At 43.3% G+C, this 21,148-nt stretch overlaps 1 protein-coding gene across 1 annotated transcript in view; it reads left to right on the top strand.

The window, feature by feature from the left end:
* Positions 1-21,148, top strand: part of LOC117148148 (rho guanine nucleotide exchange factor 10) — a 103,655-nt gene that overhangs the window by 8,298 nt on the left and 74,209 nt on the right. Inside the window, exons 3-4 of the mRNA XM_033315379.1 lie at positions 17,818-18,385; positions 18,530-19,702. Of these exons, the coding sequence (XP_033171270.1) occupies positions 17,854-18,385; positions 18,530-19,702 (1,705 nt within the window). The 5' untranslated portion in view covers positions 17,818-17,853. The remainder of the gene's footprint in view (positions 1-17,817; positions 18,386-18,529; positions 19,703-21,148) is intronic.

Here is a 21,148-nt window from a genome sequence, read left to right as displayed (position 1 = left end):
TCAAATTCCTGTGGGGCAGGACTAAGTGTGATGCACTGAGCCATGAGTTTTTTTTATGCCTTTTCTTTACGCAACTTTTGCCTGAAACAAAAGTCGTTTGTTGCACTTCTTTTGTGGCGCCTCCTGCACGGGTTAGCTAACCTAACCGCCCCCTTAATCCTTCTGCCAAGTGGCTGTGGGTGTGGGTGGGTAGTGTGTGTGTGGCATGTTGGTAATAAAAGTTTCATTGACTCTTGCACTAGAGTTGACTTCAATGGCTTTTTATTGCCGCTCTCTTTTGAGGGGTCTTTGCCGGGGTTGGCAGTGCTGTTCTAAACAACTTTCCCCGACAGCCAACTACAGTGGAGATTCCGCAACTTGAACGCAATCGAAAAGAAAACTGAAAAGTGTCGAGCTGCACCAACATTTGGTGTCCTATTTAATTTGTTAGCTGTCTTCCAACATTCTTGTGCAACACTGCAAATCGTTTCTAATGCAGTATGCAAGAATGTTGTTGTTTTTACGACTCCTACCATATATTTCTAATTATACCCCCTCCAATGGAAACTTATCAACAATATCCGCCATTAAATTGAAACGACAAATTAGCCCGGCTTTTTCATTTCCACTTCATCAGCAATAAATGAGAAAATCAAGTGCGGACGTCTGTGCTGCATTTTTTATTGAGCGATTGCGGCGGATTTAATGAAATTATCAGCATTATATAATGAGTGTCGGAGGACTCTTCGTTGTAATGACTTCATTTCGAATGCAAAATGCAGAATGCAAACGATAATGATGATGATAACGACCATTGGGGGTCAGTGTCTGTGTGTTAATTAAATGCAATTCGCCAGGCCAACGGGCATCTGATTGTTGCCGATCGAAATTGAGCTAGTGGAATATTGCTGATTTTAGGCTCGCATTTTATTGTTTGTATAAATCTTAAGGCTTGAAGCTACAAAATTAAATCACTTTAAGAACCTGTAATTGAAACCGTTCCTGCTTATAAACACAAAAAGGAAAGAGGTGGGGGCTGGCTAACTGGCTTGAATGCACGTAATCCCTTGAGAACCCTTGCAGCCAAAGAACCTAAAATAAAACGCTAACTTCCAACTAACGGACAGAGGAAATTAAACTTTATAATGATGTCGTCGACTGGTATAAATTTCCATTGAGCCACTCCCCAAAGCCAAATACCCAATACAACCAATATCCCGACAAAGGTGCGATTTCCTGCACCGCTCGCCCGGCGACCTGGCAACCCTAATGCAGTGAAAATAAACAGCAGAGTTGCCTCATCAGCCCGTTACGGGCATAAAGAAATCGCCACGAATCATGAATTTCTAATTGAAGCGGTGAAAAAACAAAATAAAATAAATCCAGAGACAACGGAAAGAAAAATGCGAAACGCCAAACGCATGAGGATATGCACACTGAGAGAAATTCGAAATAAATTGGAAAGATATTTAGAATGTTTATAAAATTAAAACTTTGAAAATTATTCTTTAGCTTTCTAGCCTTCTAGCTTGAATAAATAAGCTAGGAACTCTGTAGCTCGAACTAAAAACTAAATAATTGACAGTAATTTCTCTCAGTGCAAGGATTTGAGTGGGGAGGGTGGAGATGGGTGCAGGAATGCGTGCAACGGGCGCATCGAATGACATTTTGTTGCCGAGGCAACATCGAAAACGAGACGTCACTTCGGCTCACGGACCAAAGTCCCAGACACGGATGCGACTTTGGACAGGAAAAGAGACAAGGACAGGGACAGGAACAGAGACGCAGACAGAGACAGAGATGGGTCTAGAGAGTGAGAGAGACAGAAACGCTTGGCACTTGACGTATGCCAAAAGCATTTAAGCTCCACGCATGCGCAGCCTTCGAAGGCATTTTTTATCCGCTACTCTTCGCGGGCCTTTTTTTTAGGGTATTTCGAACAAGTACCGTTTAGCTTAAGCCTCCAATACACTGAAAGCAAAGTGGAATCAAAAGCTTATGTTTATGAACATGCAATATAAAAACCTAACTAATTTCATTTCAAAACTAACGGCTTACTTCTCTTTCCTAAATTAATATTATCCCATATATATTAACACACATATTTTTCATTTTTTACCTGTCCTAATACAACAAGATACCCTATTTTAAATGTTACCTACTGATTCAAAGACTATGCATGTCTTTAAATATTGAGAAAATTTGAATAATTTTTCCCAAATCATACTCTATCAATAGATATAGTTTTGTTTGGGTAGAGCATTTAGATGTCGTTTATTTCCATTTTATTCTGGATTTTCTCGTGGGCTACAAACCGTTTTATTTATGCGCATCATTTTGTGCGAATGAGGAACGGGCTTGAAAAAAAGGAGAAGGAGTTTGAAAAGAAGTTTGCTGTTGCAGTTATTCTTGTTGTTGCTGTTCCTGTAAATGGCATTGCAATTTGGCCCACGTACAAACAAACAATTAAATAACATACATACATATGCACCTTAAGCAGTGGGTGCCGGATAAAACAGTGATGCAAACAGCGTGATTATTGCCTTAGATATTGGTATAGTATTACTTGTAAGGTAGAAACACATTAATTTGATATTTGAATTGAATTTCAACTATTATAAAATTGATTTCACTTATAATGCAAGGAGTATAATTTGTTTGTAACCACTGTACTTTACTGTACTGTACTCTGTAAATTCAACCCCATCGTGCTCCGTTGGACATTCGGACTGTTGTCTAAGCCGCGTCTGCATTTGAACTTGTGAACTTCCCTGTCTGTCATTCACAGTGTTTTATTGTTGCCAATATGGGAAGTGGGCAAGGGGGTTCGCTGTTTGGGTGCTGAGGGGTGGGGTCTAGGCCTAGAATTGCCTGGCAACATATTCAGCCAACAGGCTTCCACCGATTCCCCATTCGCACTTGAATGAATGACTGGCCGAAAGTCAGTGACTCTGATTAATCCACTTACACTTTGGCATGCGGATATGTTAAGCACAATGATCCGGATGTATTATCTCAAAGTTTTTATTGCATTAGTTCCAAAAGTAATACCTAAACTGCGTTAAATGTGCTTTTTAGTATGGGTATATATAGGCTATTATTTGTCACTTTTATTCGTACTTATCCTGAAACGAACGTAATAAATTTATTTGATTTTTACCAATAATATCAACAAATCAAAGTAGCAGGTATCGGATTTTCCGGTCGTTTTGGCGGCGCTGTCTCGCATTTGCATTCAGTTTAATTTCAGAGTCCGTATGCGACGCGACTCCTTTTCTGCACACGTTCCATTTCGTCTCGACTCGTTGGGTCCTCGACAACTGACATCTGGCATATGCCGGCCTCCATCTATATATAGATATAGATGGTCCAGCACCGGCTCCGGCTCCAGCTTCAGCTCCATCTGTATCTTCAACTCCAACTCCTGTGTGGTGTTCTGTAACGACTGTCCTGCATCCTCGGTGCCCAAATGCCCGGTCCTTTTCCGTCTATCTGGATATGCCTTCTGTTTGCTTGTTTGTGGCTGCTGTTTGCATGACTTCCATTTGGCAAACATTTTAATTTTAATGAATTTATGTAATCGCTTCGTTTTGCTCTGGTTTTTTGTTTCTTCTCTCCTTTCATTTGTTTAAATCATTTTTTTTTGCCCTTCTCCTGTTCCACACTGCCGGCCTGCCGTCCAGTTTTCCTGCCAGTCGGTTCTTTGTTTGTTTGGCATCAAACACCCCTTTCCCACACTCGCACACATCGGCGTGTTTGTCAACACTTTTCATACACTCTGGCAATTTGGTTTGTTGACTTGGCTGGTGGCGCTCGGAAATGAGAATTGAAAAACTGACAGACAGGAGCTTTGGCCATCATCGTTTGTACATTGTTGGGCTGGGCAAAAATAAACCGGCAACAAATATTGCCCCAGTCTTCTGTGGGAAATTTAACCAGTGGTTAAAGTTGTTAGGCAAAATAACGTTCACGCGGACATACCTCATAAAATAATATAATTGAGATTACAAATGAGAAATTGTCGTGTTTATGTCTTATAGAATTTAAATATTTTTGAAACTTGACTGCGAGTTATCCAATACATAAAACTAACCATGCTAGTAACACTACCTGATGAAACTATTAAATTTATGTTAATCATTGACCTGTTTAAGGGCATTACCCATTCGTTGCATTAAAAGCGTGCTAAAAAATGCACTTAAATATCATTTTCTCACTCACGGAGGCAGCGATTCCCGCGGCACTTGGATCCTTTGACAGCCGAGATGAGGAACTTTTATGAAAATTGCTTTCCCCGCCGGCCGAAGAAGAAGAAGAACAGAGTGGGGATCTGCCGGAATGGCGACTTCCAGATGCCTGACGTTGGTCCCATCAGACGAAATTGATTTCAATTTGTTGGCGGTACATAATTGTATTAATTACGGGCCCAAAACTAACCGCACAATCAAATGAGATGGGTAGAAGGTAGCAAGCGTATGGGTTAGGGTTTTGGCTTGGGATTGGGTTTGAGTTTGGGTCAGGTGGCTGGCGCTTGTTGGGTATCCACTAAAACCGCAAATTGAAATGAATTTTGCGGTTAAACACAGTCAAAGGAAATAAAACGGGGGGGTAGAAACATACAAACATACATGCAAAAAACGACGAGAATAGAGCGATGGCAGAGCAAACAATGCCTTATAAATCGATTAATTACGCGCAATTGAACAAATATTAAAATGAAAAATCGTAAAAAAAACAGCAGCAGTATACAAACAATATGTGCAAAGTTGGGCTCTAATGAAGCGCTCATTTCTCAAACAAAAACGCCCAAACCATAGCTCACACTAAAGCTATGTGCCCGAATCAAACTGAAAAGTTTTACAACTGCACTGCAAACAATTACATACATACATACATGTATAATTAAATTAATATTTTAAACAATATTTATTTTCTGAATCATTTAAAAGCGAACCCGCTAAATATTTCCTTTTCGTTATATCGTTTACGTTATTTTTTTTTAATGAACAGGTAACTGAAATTTCTTTCAGTACTTCGTATTTGTTTACTTCTGCTTGCCAAACTCTCAATGGACCAATGTGTCTAGACGTCGATCGAGTGCAAAACTAAAGTTGGCCCAAAGTTCGGATTTAGTTTTTGCGTGCGGAGCGAAACTCGAGGATTGATCACGCTTCGGTTAAAAGGGTCCTCGACCCAATTGTCTAGGGATTCGTATTGAGGAAAAAGTATTTGTGTTTAATAATTCAGTGTAATGGTCCCACTGTGATGGGCCCTTGTTCGCCATCGAGTGCCCACTGTGATCTGCATTTCAGTTCGCAGTGAATCCATTGCGAGATGTGTCTGCTGCACGCAGATGAGCCACGCCCCTTGTTGCAGCTGAAGAGCAAAAGGCAACAAAGTGCCTACAAAAAGGCTTCTCCCACTTCGCAATGCGAACTCCGCTGTTGGGTGGTCGTAAATTATTATGATTATTGGCAGAGGAGTTAATGTGCAAGTAGAACGGCGACAGGGGGTTAAGAGAGCGGGCTAAGAGCGGTGGCAGGCCAATCGGCAACTTGTTAGGCGGACAAAGAGTTCGAGCATTTGCACACAACAAAAAAAAAATCAAAGAAGTATTTAAGTAATTTTGGAAATTATTATAGGCCTCACAAATTAAACAAATAATAATAAGGCAGCGACAAATAACTTGCAATTCAATACTGAAGCTTACATCGCAAAAATGTTCTCAAAGTTAATATATTCGATGCCATTATATTTGTTACTAATTAGTATTGAAACACTTCATAAAAAAATAATAGTTATTTTCGACTATCTTGTCGATTATCAAGTATGCAGTAGCTTTAAGAACTAGACCATTGTTCCACTGCTAAGTTGAACTAAGGAAGGATAAGAGTTTTATTTTCAAAGGAAATATTTGCGCTTTCCTCCCCTAATGCGCCCCACTTTTTTCTCAGTGCACATCTACACTCACAGAGTATCCGTAAATAATGCCACAAAACGTGCAGCACGATCGTGAACTTGCAACTGCCAGCTCCGCGGATTCCAGGGGGGATCAAGCTTGGGATCGGGATCCCAAAGGGGGAATATGTATCTCTTCGCAATTCGCGTAAAATTATAAATGAGCCTCTGGGTAGGCGTTTCCCGATATCGGGAAATGAAGCAGCAGCAGCAGCAGCCGCAACAGGCGTTGGAGGAGCATTCATTAGACGGCTGCCACTTCGTCGGGAGGGGGGATGATAGTGGGGATGAAGCGCGTTGCAGGGGGATGGGATGGGATCGTTCTCATATAGAAGCCACGCCCCTGGCGACCAAAGGTGTAGCCAAGGGAATGGCAAATATTAATTCGTGACGAGAAATGTTCTTTTCTTTTTTACGATTTGAATTGCCAGCCGCCCGACTTCATTAGCGCCTGCACCACAAAAAAAAGTTAAGCGAAGAAACAAAGAAAAAAATTAAAAAAGAAGGAGTGAAGCCGGAGAAGGAAACATTTTTAACACCTCAACATAAAGCTCTGGACGTGATGGGGCTATTGGATTACACCAAAAAATGGCAACGTGAATTGGGGGGGGGGGGGGGGGGGGCGAAAACGGGATGCGGATTCAGACGGTTCACTGATAATGATCATCAATGCCATATTTAACGCCATTTAGGCAACAGGATGGGGATGCCCCCGAGGCTCCAGAGGGGCTGTTCCACCAAGGCGGAAAGAATGGGGGGGGGGGGGGGGGGGTTGCTGCAGAGTCTTCGGACGATTTTGCTCGAGGCTCGAGGCTGGCAGCTGTTGGCTGAACAATGAAATGTAATGGCAATACGTGCATTTATTTATAACGGTGTTGCGGGAGAAATGCAGTGATATAAAAAAAAACACACTTCACACTAATAAAATCAAAACCCATGCAAAAAAAGTCTCGCCCATTCTAAGTTCAAGAATGTATCTATAAAGCTCCAGAAATTTCTTTTATTGATAAAAAAAATGTAAATTAACTTAGGCTTTAAATCTATTTGTTAAGCATATTTGTTTTATTTTTCTTTTTGTCTGTTTAATGATTTTTTTTAAGTGCCAAGCAAGCTTATGTTTTGAAGCGTGAAGCCAGAAGATTCGCAGCATCTTCCTCGCTCTGTCCTTTTCTATATCGCGCTCTCGTTCGCACGCTCTCTAGCCATCTCCCTCACTTGTTAGCATTTGTGGGCGTCTCAGCTTGCAGTCTTCTGCGCCCCGATGATTCTTCCCAAAGAGGACGAAACTCTTTCCTTAAATTTATTTCGTACTAAACGAAAAAAAAATCCACGGAAAACGGCGAAGAGGAAACGTGATGAACGCATTTTGTGTGGAGGCAGCTTTTTTGCTTGAACATTTTTGTGGACTAACTTTTCCCTCGGTTGGGCAAAAGAGGAAATACTTTATGGGCATTGATAATTTGAGCCATAATGTGCAGCGAAATTGACTCGCTTTAGTGCCGGCTAATTTATGTGTGCCACAGGCCACAGCGCAAAAAAAAGGGCCGTGCAGGGGCGTTCGTTACTAGGCAAATAAATGGGGATTTTGTGTAAACTGTAATGTGGGAAAGTTTGGTTTGGTTTGCCGCTCAGCGGGATGGAGCTTGTGGCGTTGATTGATTTTATATTAGCTGCTTAGGTACCTCGATATTTTTATTTAATAGAATAAAGCTAGTTTAATATATGTACGTACATATAAATATACAAATTTTTAAGCAATGTCAATTGATAATTCCTTTATTTTTACCTGAGCTGCCAACTTTTCTCGACTTTCAACTTTCGCCAGACAGAACTAAGCTGCGAAGCTCAGATGATGGCAGCTTCCGGGGAACCCAAGTCTGCCCAGGAGTGGTGGCCACGGACGAGGAGAAGAAGGAGCTCTCCTTGCACGGGTGTCATTTTGTCATATGCCAAACAATTTGCTATTGTCATGCCCATCTAACGCGGCGTATGCGCAATTACTATAATTTACCCGCCGCTTTAAACGTTTTTAATGAACGTCTGGCAGAAGGAGGGTTAATGCACTTGAAAAAAAAATGCAGCTAGAATCACATCGATTTTATTGAACTTTAAACAATGTGTTAGCTGTCTCGCAGCTGTTTTTAAAATATATGTCCGAATTTTAAAATGTAGTCTTTGATGTTTCATTAAGCTTCCTTACCCGACCTTTTTTTTCCTCTGTGTGCAGAGTTGGCCGAAAGCTGTCCGAGATTGAAGTGCAGCGGAGTGAAGCCAAGTGGAGCAGCAGTAGCTGTGGCACATTAATTGTTAATGCCGCTGCGATGACTTCAGCTGCAATTGCAACTGCAACTGCAACTTCTGCTGCGTTTTCCACAGCGATTTCCACGGCTTCTAATGGCTGCAAACGATGACGCGGCGCAAATTGAACGCCCAATGCTGAGTGCGGTAATTGTCGAGTCACTGCCTCATCTGGGGATTCCCTTCTGCCCCCAGAAATTGCTGCTCGGGGGATCTTCCTTCTTTCCTCCCCTGCAAAGTAAATCATTACATAAATGGCCAAAGTACATACCCTACTAACAAAAAGTGTTCCCTTTCCCAAAAAAAATACATTTTTATTAACAGCTAAAAATGTTTAATCAGTATTTTAAACATCTTCAATGTATTCATATGAAAGATAGACAAACAATACAAAAGAGAAAAAAAAGAAAGAGAGTATATAATTTTGTATAATAAATGTTTAGCAGCATATAAAATATATCACAAATATTTTAAAATGTTTTAAAAGCACACTCACCCGAATGCCAACAATCTGGTCAATCAATTAAGCGGCCCCACACTTAAGTGTATCACTTTCACCGTGGCAACAACCCAGATCCGTATCCAGATCCAGATCAATGTACCCATTTCCATCCTGGGCTGGAAAGGCATGTACATGTATCCATTGCTAAAAACAATGGCTGTTCATAAAGGAACGCAGGCACCTTGTTCTCCTGCTCCGCGAATATTTGCTGTTTGGCCATAAACACTTCATCGACACTTTGTCCAGTGCTCACATCCATCCACATCCACATCCACATCCATAACCATATCCATATCCTTGGCTTCGGTTCTCCATCCTCATCCAATTCCACGTCCGAGTGTGTGATACATCAAACATGAGTTGCACACAGAGCTCATTGTTGCTGCTTTGAGTTGCCAGTGGTAAGCCAGAAATGCACTTGAAAAAATGTTTATAGTACGAGCAACTAGGATAATTTTATCAACTGGCCTCTTACATATTTACTCGTATCACAAGCTTAATTTTTTTTAACAAGAGCTTCAAAGACATGAAAATTCAATAGATAATTCCTCTCAAGAATCGGTGTGACTCTTTTCGCCGAGTGCATCGGTTCCAACTGAAGTCCTCCTGGCTGCTACACTTTCCTTTTGGCCAAGTCGCCAAGTTGCGGAAGCGAACATTTAATTGACTTGGCGTGTTAAGCGCTGCATACCAGCACATAACAGCAATCAACCGACAAACAACTGGTGGGACACCACTTGGCCACTTAGTGAGGGATTCCGGCCGCCCGATCCGCTCCGCACCCGCTCCCCCACCATCCCGATCCGATCCTGAACAGCCGTTGCGGCATTCGAACAATGCCAAGTAGCCGCAAAGTTTATTGGGCGCATCTGATTGAGCGCATCATCCTCGGTCTCATCAAGCTCTAGGATGCGGCAGATGGACCACGGCGAGCGTACACCGAAAGAAAATGCTTGTATATTTACAATAAGTATCTATCTAACACGAGAAATGTTATTAGATTACATATTATATTAAGGTTATAAGTCCACTTCTTCGATGGCACTATGCGAGTAGCCATCTGTTTTTTGCCCAGTGCATTTTGAGATGGATCCCAACTGTGGGACAGCCTTTGCTGCCCATTAGCGCTGTCACTTTTGCACGCATATCATTTACAAAAACAAAAGAGGCGGGGGGAAAAACAAAACCAAAAGTCCAACTGAAAAGGGGGAAACTCTGGGTCGGAGAAACCACAATAACCAGGCGGTCATAAGCCGATTACCATCAACTGTGCACTGGACAATGGACAGCGGACAGTGGACAGCGGAAAGTGGACACTCGAGGTCAGCCGCATCACATGGCATCCAGTTGGCTGGATTGGATGCGGTTTCGGTTGCATTTCAGCGGGAAATTTACGCGTTGTAAACTTAAGCGGCAAAATCAATTAGCGCACAATGTCCGAGATGAGTTTCGGGTATGGGATAGTGTGCGATCCGATACTGGAACACTGCCCCCGGGGCAGGACATCATTTAGGAGGTGTCAAGTGAGCCAGACACGAAACTATATGTACGTAATTATGGGCTGGAGTGATGATACCAGGAATTTCCTGATATGTACTCACCCTTTACCCTGCTCTTCATTTCCAAATGAGGGAAGCCTCAGAAAGGGCATCGGGTGTGTTCACATTTTTATTTAATAATTGTATATTAATTGGGATAGAACGCAAAGTCCCGGCGGAGCAACTTGTTAACGTTGCCTCACTATCTCGAAACCTGAAGTCTTCTTAATGACGCTACCCTCGATCGCGTGTCAGATTGACAATCAAGTGACAGGTGTTAGATAAACCCATCTAACCCTGCAATCCAACTCCTCAGGCTACAATTAGCAGACAAGTCGCTGTGATCTTCGGAGAAGAGAAGACGAAGGAAATGGTGTGCCATTCGCTTCACACTTGACTGAGTGTGAAGAAAATCTCCGGAAAATTCCAGCAATTTATAAATGAAAGATATACTACTGCAACTGCAAGACCTACAGAATAGAAGCACATATGATAATCAGATTAAAACCTAATATATACCGCTTTTAGAGGTATGGAAGGGTACTCCATTAAAAATCATTTAAAAACTGTGCAGATGATGATGCCAATTTGCTGCCTTTCATTTTGGGTACCCAAATGTCAAGTAAAAACTAACTTTATGACTTTAATTGATGTGTGAAAGGTGTTGGCTGCAATTAGAAAATGCCGGATCCAAATCAAGGTGTATATCAATTGGCGAGGTGTCAAGTGCTGTCAGCTTTTCCACCTTTTCACTGGAAAAGTGCGTGCTGTCGACTGTTAATTAAATTTTAACGCAACGCACTCGCCGGGTTGTTTAACCCCCAGGTGAATCCGGAGGAGCCCAGACCATGTCGTCCATGGAACCTATGGTACCCATGGAGCCCAGGGATCCGGACAACAGTCATTGACTCTTGTCGTGTGAGCTTTGTCAGCGCCACTAACTTCTCGAGTGTTACCATGGATTCGGGAGGGAGCTGCCACTGCTACCCAGCACTTGGCATCAAAGTATCTGTTAGGGAGTCGCGACCTGCCGCAGGCTAGTAAAAATACTGGAAAAAAGCGAAGGGAAACAAGAACCACGAGGAGGAACAGGACCCAAGGATTTAGTTGCTCCTGGTGGGCAAAGAAATGAAAACTTCGATGCTTGAAGGTTTAACGAACTCGCGGGGCATCTCCCCTGTCATTCGGATGCGAGGACCACAAACGTCAACGTTTCTCTCTTTGACGTTTTGCAAAAATATAAAAAAAAAACAAGGAAAATTATAAAAACGAAAAAAAATGTATATGTATATGGGGGAATGCCACCCGCTGCAAGTGTAATTTTTACTTTCACCCCAGCGTTGTTGGCTTTTCCGCAAAAGGGTTTTCGGCTTTGGGTTCGGGCTTGGGGAGTCCCATGTGAACCTAGCTTCATATAGCACTTGTCCTTATCAAGGGGAATGTGGAAAGTGGGAAGTGGGATACTGACGATGAAGATGACGAGCATGATGGCATTCATTCATGCCCAAGAGCCACTCTTAATGGAACACACGAACACGGGTGTTGGAATACTCGTATGCATAGAGATAGATGAGCACAATAAAACCAGAACGCAATGGCACTGAGATGGGGTATGGAAACGGGTGTCAAGGAACATATGGTAACGGGAAAATAAGTGTTTGTGCTAAGTTATGACACTAGCTTCCAGAAAATCCATATATTTAGTTATGTTTTATTATGTATCACTCTAAAACGAAAACAATGAACAAAATATGAACAAATGGCTAGGTTAAAGAAATATGGATGTAACTAAGAAAAACAATGGAGTAGACAGAGAGTTTTCAAGTAAATATACACCTGAAACACCGAGTTAATATAGAACTAGATTTGTTTGACGTGTAATATGCCAAGTTTAATTACCAGTAGAAAAAACCGCCAAAGACGAAGAAAGTTTCAGCGGGAAAGGACTATGCATAATTCACATCCGTTGACCAGTGGCACATCTCAAGATCTAATGCCGAGAAATCTCGGGCCAATGACCTTCGCCAGCCTCTCAAAAACCTACGACCCTCCACCACCCACCACCCACCAAATCCCCAACCCCCGCCCACATGGGCCCAAGAAATTATGCACAAAGTAAAAGGCGCTTGAGTGCACAAAATAAAGGAGATGAAGCTGGCGACGTTGGCAAATGCAGATGGAGATGTGGATGCTGAAACTCGGATTCAGTTTCGTATTCATATACCTATTCATATTTATATTCATACTTATACTCAGATGACGAGGAGCGAAGGTGACCCATGCCCAATCCAATGCGTGGCATGCGGCATGTGGCATGTGGCATGTGGCATTGTTTCATGGTGGAAACAATGGACGAATGCCCCAGCCCTGAAACTCCGATCCCCAGCCATGTAATTATGTGGAGCATGTGTAGTTTGCTCTTTACAAAATTACGGAACACGGCGCGAAATCCTTCACAGGAATATAACAAAAAACAAGTGTGGAAAAGTCCCCCTCGGGAAACTCACATTTTGCATAATTCGTTGTCAAGTGTAGGAAAACGCAACTGTAAAAAGCTGGGGGAAAATACAGATCTTTGACCCTGAATCCCCATAGAGATGAGGCAATGATTAGCAAGTACATTCAAAGGTTCTTCAAAGAAACACATTAAAAGGACAGTTTTGGGATTAAAATGGATAAAAACGTTTAAAAATAAATCTAATGCAATTTTAAACTTATTGTATTTTTAATTCTAACCTATCTCTACTACATTGAATCGCTATAGCAGCTTTAATCAAACTGCAAACTCTCTACAAAAAATCGAAGTCAACTTGAATGAAAAATGTGAGGACAAAAGTGAAAGCGAAGCAATTGACAAAATGTTCCAATGAAAACGACACTTTAGCATGCCCAGAATCCACAAAATAAAAAAAAACTGGTGCCGTGGTAAGGAGGCTAATGCCACAGATAAAGCTGAAAGCCAGATCAGGCCTAAAAAAAGAGAAAATAAAGTCCACACTCAAAGGAGGAACAGGAAAAGTTGCACATGCAGCCAATGTTGCTTATCGGCCAATGAAGAATGAATGAAGTGGGGAGTTCCCAGGGGGGTTGTACATGGGCGCCGGGAGGGGGAAAAGTTGGTAACTAAGAGATAGCGCACATCATAGCGGACATTATCTCTACCCTAAACATCTGGGCGAGCAAAACATCATCATCATCATTAGAGGTGGATGGAATATATAGAATAGCATATATTGCAATAGGAATATTATGTGCATATAATAACTATATGGGACTTTTAATATATTGTTCGGTTTTTTAATTGAAATATATAGTTAAAGTTATATGGTGCCTAGTTATTCCCACATCACTGAACATCATAATTAACATTAATTCAACTCAACTCCCTTTGGCTGCATTCATTTTACTTTCTTGCACACACACGGTGAAAAATGCGGAAAAATGCAGGGAAATCATGTTGAAGGATGTAAAGATGCAACTAAGGGGCAACTAGCTCTCCCCCATTTTCCTTTTCCTCTAGAATTATACAAAAAAAAAAAAATATAAAAGAAAAACTCCCATAGTCTATGTTCTGTACTCCCTTTAACATTTTTTGCTCCTTTCACTTTGCCTGTTTGCATTTTTTTGTCCCGGGTTTTTATTTCACTCGCACTTGTTGACAATGCAGCACGCAATGCGGGGAAAAATGGTTGCATGGCGGGGCTCTGGGTGGAGGGAGGGGGTGGGGATTTCACATCACAACGAGGGGATGCGTTGCAAGTCAATGCACCCAGCAGAACAATCAACGAAAGCGAGTGACAACAGTGCAGGAAACCACCCAAAGCCAGCTTTCCTCTAGCCTGGCAACCCTGTCCCAAAGGGGGTTCCCCCTTAATTGATCTTAAAATCGGATTATCAATTTAATATCGAGCAAGTGCTCGAATGGAGCTTTCAGTTTCAAAGGATAACGACACTCGAAATGGATTTAACAGGGATTTTAAAAAGCGAAAGCCAAATTGGGAAAAAATGCGCCAATAATATTCAAACTTAAGCGTATAATAAAGTAAAAAGTAATTATTAGTTTTAGTTTTTGAAAAAGCAAGAGAATCATTTGTTAGCCCTTCAAATATAATTTCTCAATGATTATTTACTTTCCTTAAAAATAAATTCCGAGTTCTTCCAAGGCAAGATCAAAAGATACATTTCGGAGAAATTAAAAAGGGAATAACTACGTGCAATCCCGCTGAACTTTAAGATTGCAAGTCGGAGCGGAATTTCTTACCCTTTGAATTCAGCACAGCTGCGAGCCGCAAAGTTGCACAAACGGATGGCGAAACAATTTCGAAATATGTTTTCTAATTACTTGTTCGCACTCGGGCATCAACATGCCATAAACGGACGGGGGAATCCGCTGCACAATCGGGAGGACGACTCTGGGGGGCAGCTGGAGCTGCGGGCGCGGCGAAGGGAAGTCTGAGTGAATTGGCGACACATAAATTGAAAATATGATAGAAGAACATGCAACACTTTTTTGCAGGGGCCAGCCTGCTGGGGTTGATGTTGCAGTTGTTGCAGTTGTTGATGCTGTTGCAGTTGTTGCTGCTCTGCCTCAGCATATAATTATTGCAATGCGTTTCTGTTCGGATCTGTTCGGTTCGGTTCGCTGTTGTTGCCCTGCCCCTTGTGGCAGAAAACACGCGCCACGCAGCCACTCGAAGAACGGCCAAGGGGGAGCTGCACTGGGCAAACAAAAGGGAAGACAGCCCATTGCATTCCAATTTGCTCGACTCCAATTAGTTCATATGTTTATTATATAGATACAAAGATATCTGTATTCCCTTGTAATATATTCAACCTAAATAAGTTGAAATTCTGTTTATAATAATATTTTGCATTTAATATTAATTTTTCTTGAATTGAAGCAATTATGCTACTTTTTCTCCGAGTGTTGGAAGCTGTTCGCTGCTCGCTGGCCTTCGGTTCCCCCCATTAAAGTACTGGCACAGCTGCAGCAACTCCTTTTTTCGGTTAACGCGTATGCGTGTGTTTCTAATTAAGTGCTTCATCGGGGTCACCACCCAATCAATCAGCGAAAGTCACTTGAGCGGCGGCAATATTGGCATAGGATGTGGGTACTTCCTTAACGCATCTGCGGAAGACGCAGCTTGATGGCTTTTGTTCGCTTTTCCTCGCTCGCATCACTGCCACTCGCGTCCGTTCACTTTCCTCGGGAAAGTACGGAAAATGTGCTCGAGGGTCGAAGGAAAATTATGAGAAAACAAGGGTGATATAAGCAGGGAAAGCCCTGGCGATAAGTAGACTAAGAGATACCCTGTTTTTATACCTTAACAACAAAGAACATAGCGGAAAAAAATAGAAAAGAAACCATATGAAACATATATACAGCAGTTTTGTACGTATTTGCCAATTTTCTTTATATACCCTTTTTACCTTAAGGCAGGTGGGACTTATTCCATCATTCCCATTATCTTCACATACTTTCCACTTAGTTTTATATACCCGATTAACCTTTCGGCAATGGGTTATTCTTAAAATTGTGAAACAGTTGAGAAAACAGGAAAGAGAAAACAAAAGCAAGCAAACTAACAAGAGAGCATATAGTACGGTGTATAAAAAATAACAGCCACGCATATACATATGAATCCTTGTAAGTGGGTTGAAGCGTCGGCAAACACAAAGTTTACCCTGGTAGCCAGAAGCTTCAAGGCTCCCCCATAGGATGCATACTTATATATACATATATAAATACGTATGTATATGTAGGAGAATCTCGGAGGGGTGAAGATTTCAGGGGAGCTCAAGAGGTTCCAAGGGAATCCTTGCCCTGCCTTCGAGTGGTTTACTCCCTGACAAACTCCCACATTCTCACTGCCTGCTACCCTGGGCCCCTCCTCATTACTTCCCTTGTTGAAACCCCTCCCCCCTCCCCCCTCCCCACTGCCCGCCTCATTGTTGTTGTATCTGACTGTTGACAATGGCATGCGTTAGGGTTTTTTGATGTTTTCCCCCGTGAAGTTGGAAGCCCTTAATCCCCCTAATACCCTGCCGTACCCTTGCACCACTTCAAGTGCACGCAGAGCTTTAAAACTCAAGACAGGGCTCTGGAACGCAAAAAATAATAAATATATTCAAAGGAAAGAGAGAGGTGCATGCTGGGCGAAAGAGACAACATGCGTTGCCCCTCGCTGGGCTCAATTCAATTTGTTGAGTAGCTAAATTTAGACGCTAATTTGGGGACCTGCTGTGCCAACGAGATCGTGTCCAGTTCTCAGACTTGTCTCAAGTTACAGAGAAAAGGACAGAGACCGCATGCGATCCCAACCGAGAGAGAGGGGGAGAGAGAGAGAGAGCGAGCTGGAGGATAAACAAGAATCCAGAACCGGGATGGACCTCTACTCAAATTACCAATTGAATTTCTGTCTGCTACCACGAAGAATCCTTGGCCTGGGATATCCACTCATAACTTGGTGGCATTATCATTGTCAACTTTATTATGTTCCCCTGCACATTATCGGACCTCCTCTTCCTTCTGCTCATGCAACTCCAACTCCATGGCATACGTTGGAGTTCTATCCTTTATCTTGATCATAATCTTGCCCAACAACTGACATTATCATTTGTCAGCGGGGGAAATGCTGCCTGTATTCGCAGTAAAATAGCTTAAATTATTGACAATGCCAAAGGGAACTCATTTGACTTCCAGCAAACATTAGGGAATTAGCTTAGAATTATAAATACGTTTATGCTATAACATTACTTTTCGTCACAGATGTGTTTCTATTTCAGTATGTTGAAGGTGCGATCGTCACTAGATTTTTGCAATAGGATTTCAAAATCCTAACTCCAAGATGAATTTGATTTCATAAACCATGTCGGACTTCGACTTAACCTCCGCATTGGGGCTCATAGCCCATTTATATGTGGCATACTCACCTGTGACAGCTGGGGATCCATCATCTTGGCCACGACTCCACCTGACTCATTTGTGGTCACTGGCCAGGCTCATTTCTCGTTTAGCCCGGCTTTTCAATTACCGCTCGGCTGGGCCTTTGAAGCCAGTCCACAAAAAGAGGAGCCAGCCAGCCGACCCTTTGGCCATCGAAAGTAGAGACTTTGCTGAATTAGCGGCAATTAATCACGGCGACATGTGGATTGTGGCAGGGAATGGCTCTCTGAACTCGCATCTTGCGGCGCGAATGCCAAATACCACTAATACCGGGCATTTACTAAGCCAGTTTAGTGGTCAAAGTTCCAGGAACTTGTTTTCCTTTTTTCCGTTGCCAGGAGCAGCTGCTGCAATGTGTATTTCTATTCAACTAAATGTTATGCTCGTTAATTAATGTCACCTTGAGGTGCTGGCTTTATTTATTATTTAATTGTTATATATTTCCAGTAGTGAACATTTCAATATGCACAGCAGCTTAAGTTATGTTTGAAAATTGCATATGAGAAGGGATTTTTATTTTATATTTTTCGATTTAAATCGTCCATCTCATTTACCAACATTTCATAATGGTTTTCCCGCTTTTCCTTTCTTCGCAGATCGAAGCTTTTGGCGGATCAGCCACACCATGTGCCATGGAGAGCCTGGGCCTGGGCAGCAGACGCAACAATGGCAGCAACTCGACGGCCGCCCCCACGACGGGCCAGGGGGGCGTGGTTGGGGGAGGGGGCGTGGCCGGCAAGGTTTTGGTCCACACAAAGCTAAAACAGCAGCAGCAGCAGCAGCACTCGAATCAGAATTACTATACGCAACAGCAGACGCAACTGCAGCGACTGAAGCAGCAGCAGCAAAAGTTGCAGCAACAGCAACAGCAACAGCAGCAACAGCAACTGGAGGCGGTGCACGGGGGCGTGGCTAAGCAGTGCCTGCAGTTTCCACCACCGCCGGACTATCCACCACCCACCAGCGGTGGTGGTTCGCCGGTGAACACGCCTGGCAGGAGACAGCTATTGCCCCGGTATCCCGATCCCGATCCGGATGCCATTGAGATTTGCAATGAATCGGCGACTTTGGAGACATCACCATATCATCTCAAGCAGCTGGCGGCGCGGCATAGCAAGACTCTGGGCAGGAACCTTGGCCATCAGCAGCACCACCATCACACTGGTAAATATATTGTGGTTGCATTCCAAATGTACTCACTTATTAAAAATGTTGCATATGGAAACCATGACTAAAGATTAACGGTTTAATGTTATCAAATTACAAATATGAACCTATTAAATATTAATATTTAACACTCTTTTATAGTCCACCTGCATCATGACTACTCGTATGCCTACTACGAACCTGGTGCCGCCATGAGACACTCCAACGTACCGGGTGCGGTTTCCTCAGGCGGCGGAGGAGGAGGAGGAGGTGCTGGAGGAGTCTCGTCGGTGGTGGACACCACCTCATCATCCTCCCCAACGGCCGAACCACCACCGAACTCCATTCGAGCGCTGCTCTCAAAGGGCAAGAAGAACAAACAGCTGGTGAGCCCGGCCACCTTGCAGTCCTACCAAACGCGTTACCACAAGTTGACCACCAAATCGGGCATGGGTCAGAGCGAGAACTTCTACGAGGAGATCAACGCGGCTGCCCTGCAGACCAGCAGCGGGCACCATCTGCGAAGTACAGTGGGCTCCCATTCGGCTGGCTCGCTCAATCAGACGCTGGTGGAGGAGGAGCTGCGTCGAGTGCAGAACAGACACCACAAGATATTGGGCGAGCTCAATTTGAGTGTGGAGGCCATGCTGATGCCGGAGAGTCCGCCCAAGTCCATAGACCAGCAGCCGCAGGGGGCAGGATCGGCGGGATCTGGCGGAGCTGAGGCCACTCCACCGCAGCCCAGTGTGAGTGTAACGGCAGCCAGTGGCCAACCGCCCACGATTTTGGCCCGACTGACCTCCGCCTCGGCGGACAACATCTGTGATAGCGGCGGTGAGGCGGGGAAAAGGACCAAAGCAGCGCCTGGCTGTCCTGGCGGTGGAGTGGAGCAGCTGCTGGCCTCCACATGCGGCGACTTGGACAGTGGTTTCAGCGGCAGCAGCGGTGCCAGTTACATCGGCAGCCTTCGTCTGAGCAAAACGCAGCACATCAAGTGCGCCCGCCAAACGCCCACCGTGGGCACTCAAAGCTGTCGTTCGTTCCAGCGAGCGGCCACTGTATACGATGAGGCTGGAATGACTGGTGGTGGTGGCCAGAGCGGGAGCAGCTTCCTTACGCGAGCCTCCTGTGGTCGCAGAATACTCAGCTGCGCCAGAATACGAGCCGCCGAGGATCCGGGGCCCAATCACCGGATTGCAGGCGGCAATGGCATCCAAACGGTACAGACCACCGCCACGGAATCGAAGGCAAGGAGCTTCTGGAGTCGCAAAGGATGGCGGAAGCTACCGGGTTTCTCCACCTCAACGTCCAGCATCAATGATACGGGCTTATCGGGTGAGTTCGTCAATAAAAGTTAAAGCTCGTTTATATTTCCTTGCTACAAAGACAAATATTTCCCATTAGCTAGAAAAAAAAACTTTTTTGCGCTAAGCGTGGAGCTAAAAATCGAAGTTATTAACCCTTAGTTAGTTACTCTCTCTCTGATTTCCCTACACTTGCTTGTAAAGTCTTATATAAAAGGTTATCGAACATGACATTAATTTTTAAACTCAAGTTCGATGAATAAAAGCTTACCCAATTTGCATATGCATATAAAAGTATACAAGAAAAACCAGGAAAAGTTTATTCAAGATAATTTTTAGACATTTATGGATTTAACAACTGTTCGTGTAAGAAAGATAACTGTTATACATTCATTTGAATTTAATAGAAGAACTCCAAAGGTGGCGCTTCTTCGAATTTAGTTTACTATTGCTCCTTATTTGTACATAGGTGGAGCTATTGAGTGATACGAAAAAGTACAATCATCTTTAAAATTGTATCGTGTTTGCTCATTCTGCTCATTGACTGCTTGCTGCTAAATCTAAATCTAAATACTTAGTCTTTAAAATCATAGCCCTTTTTATAGATATACATATTTTTAACAGCGTAAATAAGAAGCGAATTTCAGCTAGGTCTAAATAATAATTAGCCTCAGTATTTTTTAAAGCTGAAAAGAATTGTGTTTTACAGAGACCTTGGGAAATTTAGTACATAAAACTGGGAAATCTTTTATCTACATAATCGTGTATATTTTAAAAAGCGCTCCATGTAAAATGAGAAATTGCCGCTAGATGTCTCACGTTTCGCCTCGCACACTATAGGTGGCGCTAGCAGAAACTTAAGGAACTCGCCAGATGACGCCACTCAGATTTGCCCACCTGCCCATTGATGGCGCCACTCACATTTCCAAACCAACTTTTCCACTTATCCCCCATTCGGCTTATCGCTCCCCTGGACGGAAAGCAGCAACGCCCCCCTTTTTTCCACCCATTTCTATATATTTTTATCAGCGGCTTTGCATGCAGAGCGAGCATCAGCATCAGCATCATCGTATCAACGAACAACGAGCGTACCCCATTCGAATCGGCCCCAGCGATACGATCCATGAGTCCGCTTTTGCGGTCCCGCTTTTTCTCATTTTTTCGGTTTTTTTTATTTGCTCCGCTGGCTCCAGTCTACAGAGTTTACAGTCTCGTTTTGTTCGATTTCAATTTTTCTCGTATTTTTTCCAGCGCTTTTTTCGGCTTTTTGCCCACTTCGGTTGCGCTGCGCTTCGGGCTCCACGTTCCGTTCCATTCACGTTCGCCATGGCGATGGATTCATGGATGCGGTTTCAGTAGAATCGATCTTGTCGTGGATGCCGCATGCTTTTTTTTTCGTGTGTGCCAAAAACGCGGGCTTTGTGTTCTCGTTTGCCCCGAAATACTTTACATTTTCACGGGGCTTTTTGGGCTAAAT

The sequence above is a fragment of the Drosophila mauritiana genome, chromosome X (assembly GCF_004382145.1).
Source record: "Drosophila mauritiana strain mau12 chromosome X, ASM438214v1, whole genome shotgun sequence".
In the NCBI taxonomy this organism is placed as follows: domain Eukaryota; kingdom Metazoa; phylum Arthropoda; class Insecta; order Diptera; family Drosophilidae; genus Drosophila; species Drosophila mauritiana.
The sequence above is the reverse complement of the archived record's forward strand: the minus strand, read 5'-3'. Positions and strand labels throughout refer to the sequence as shown.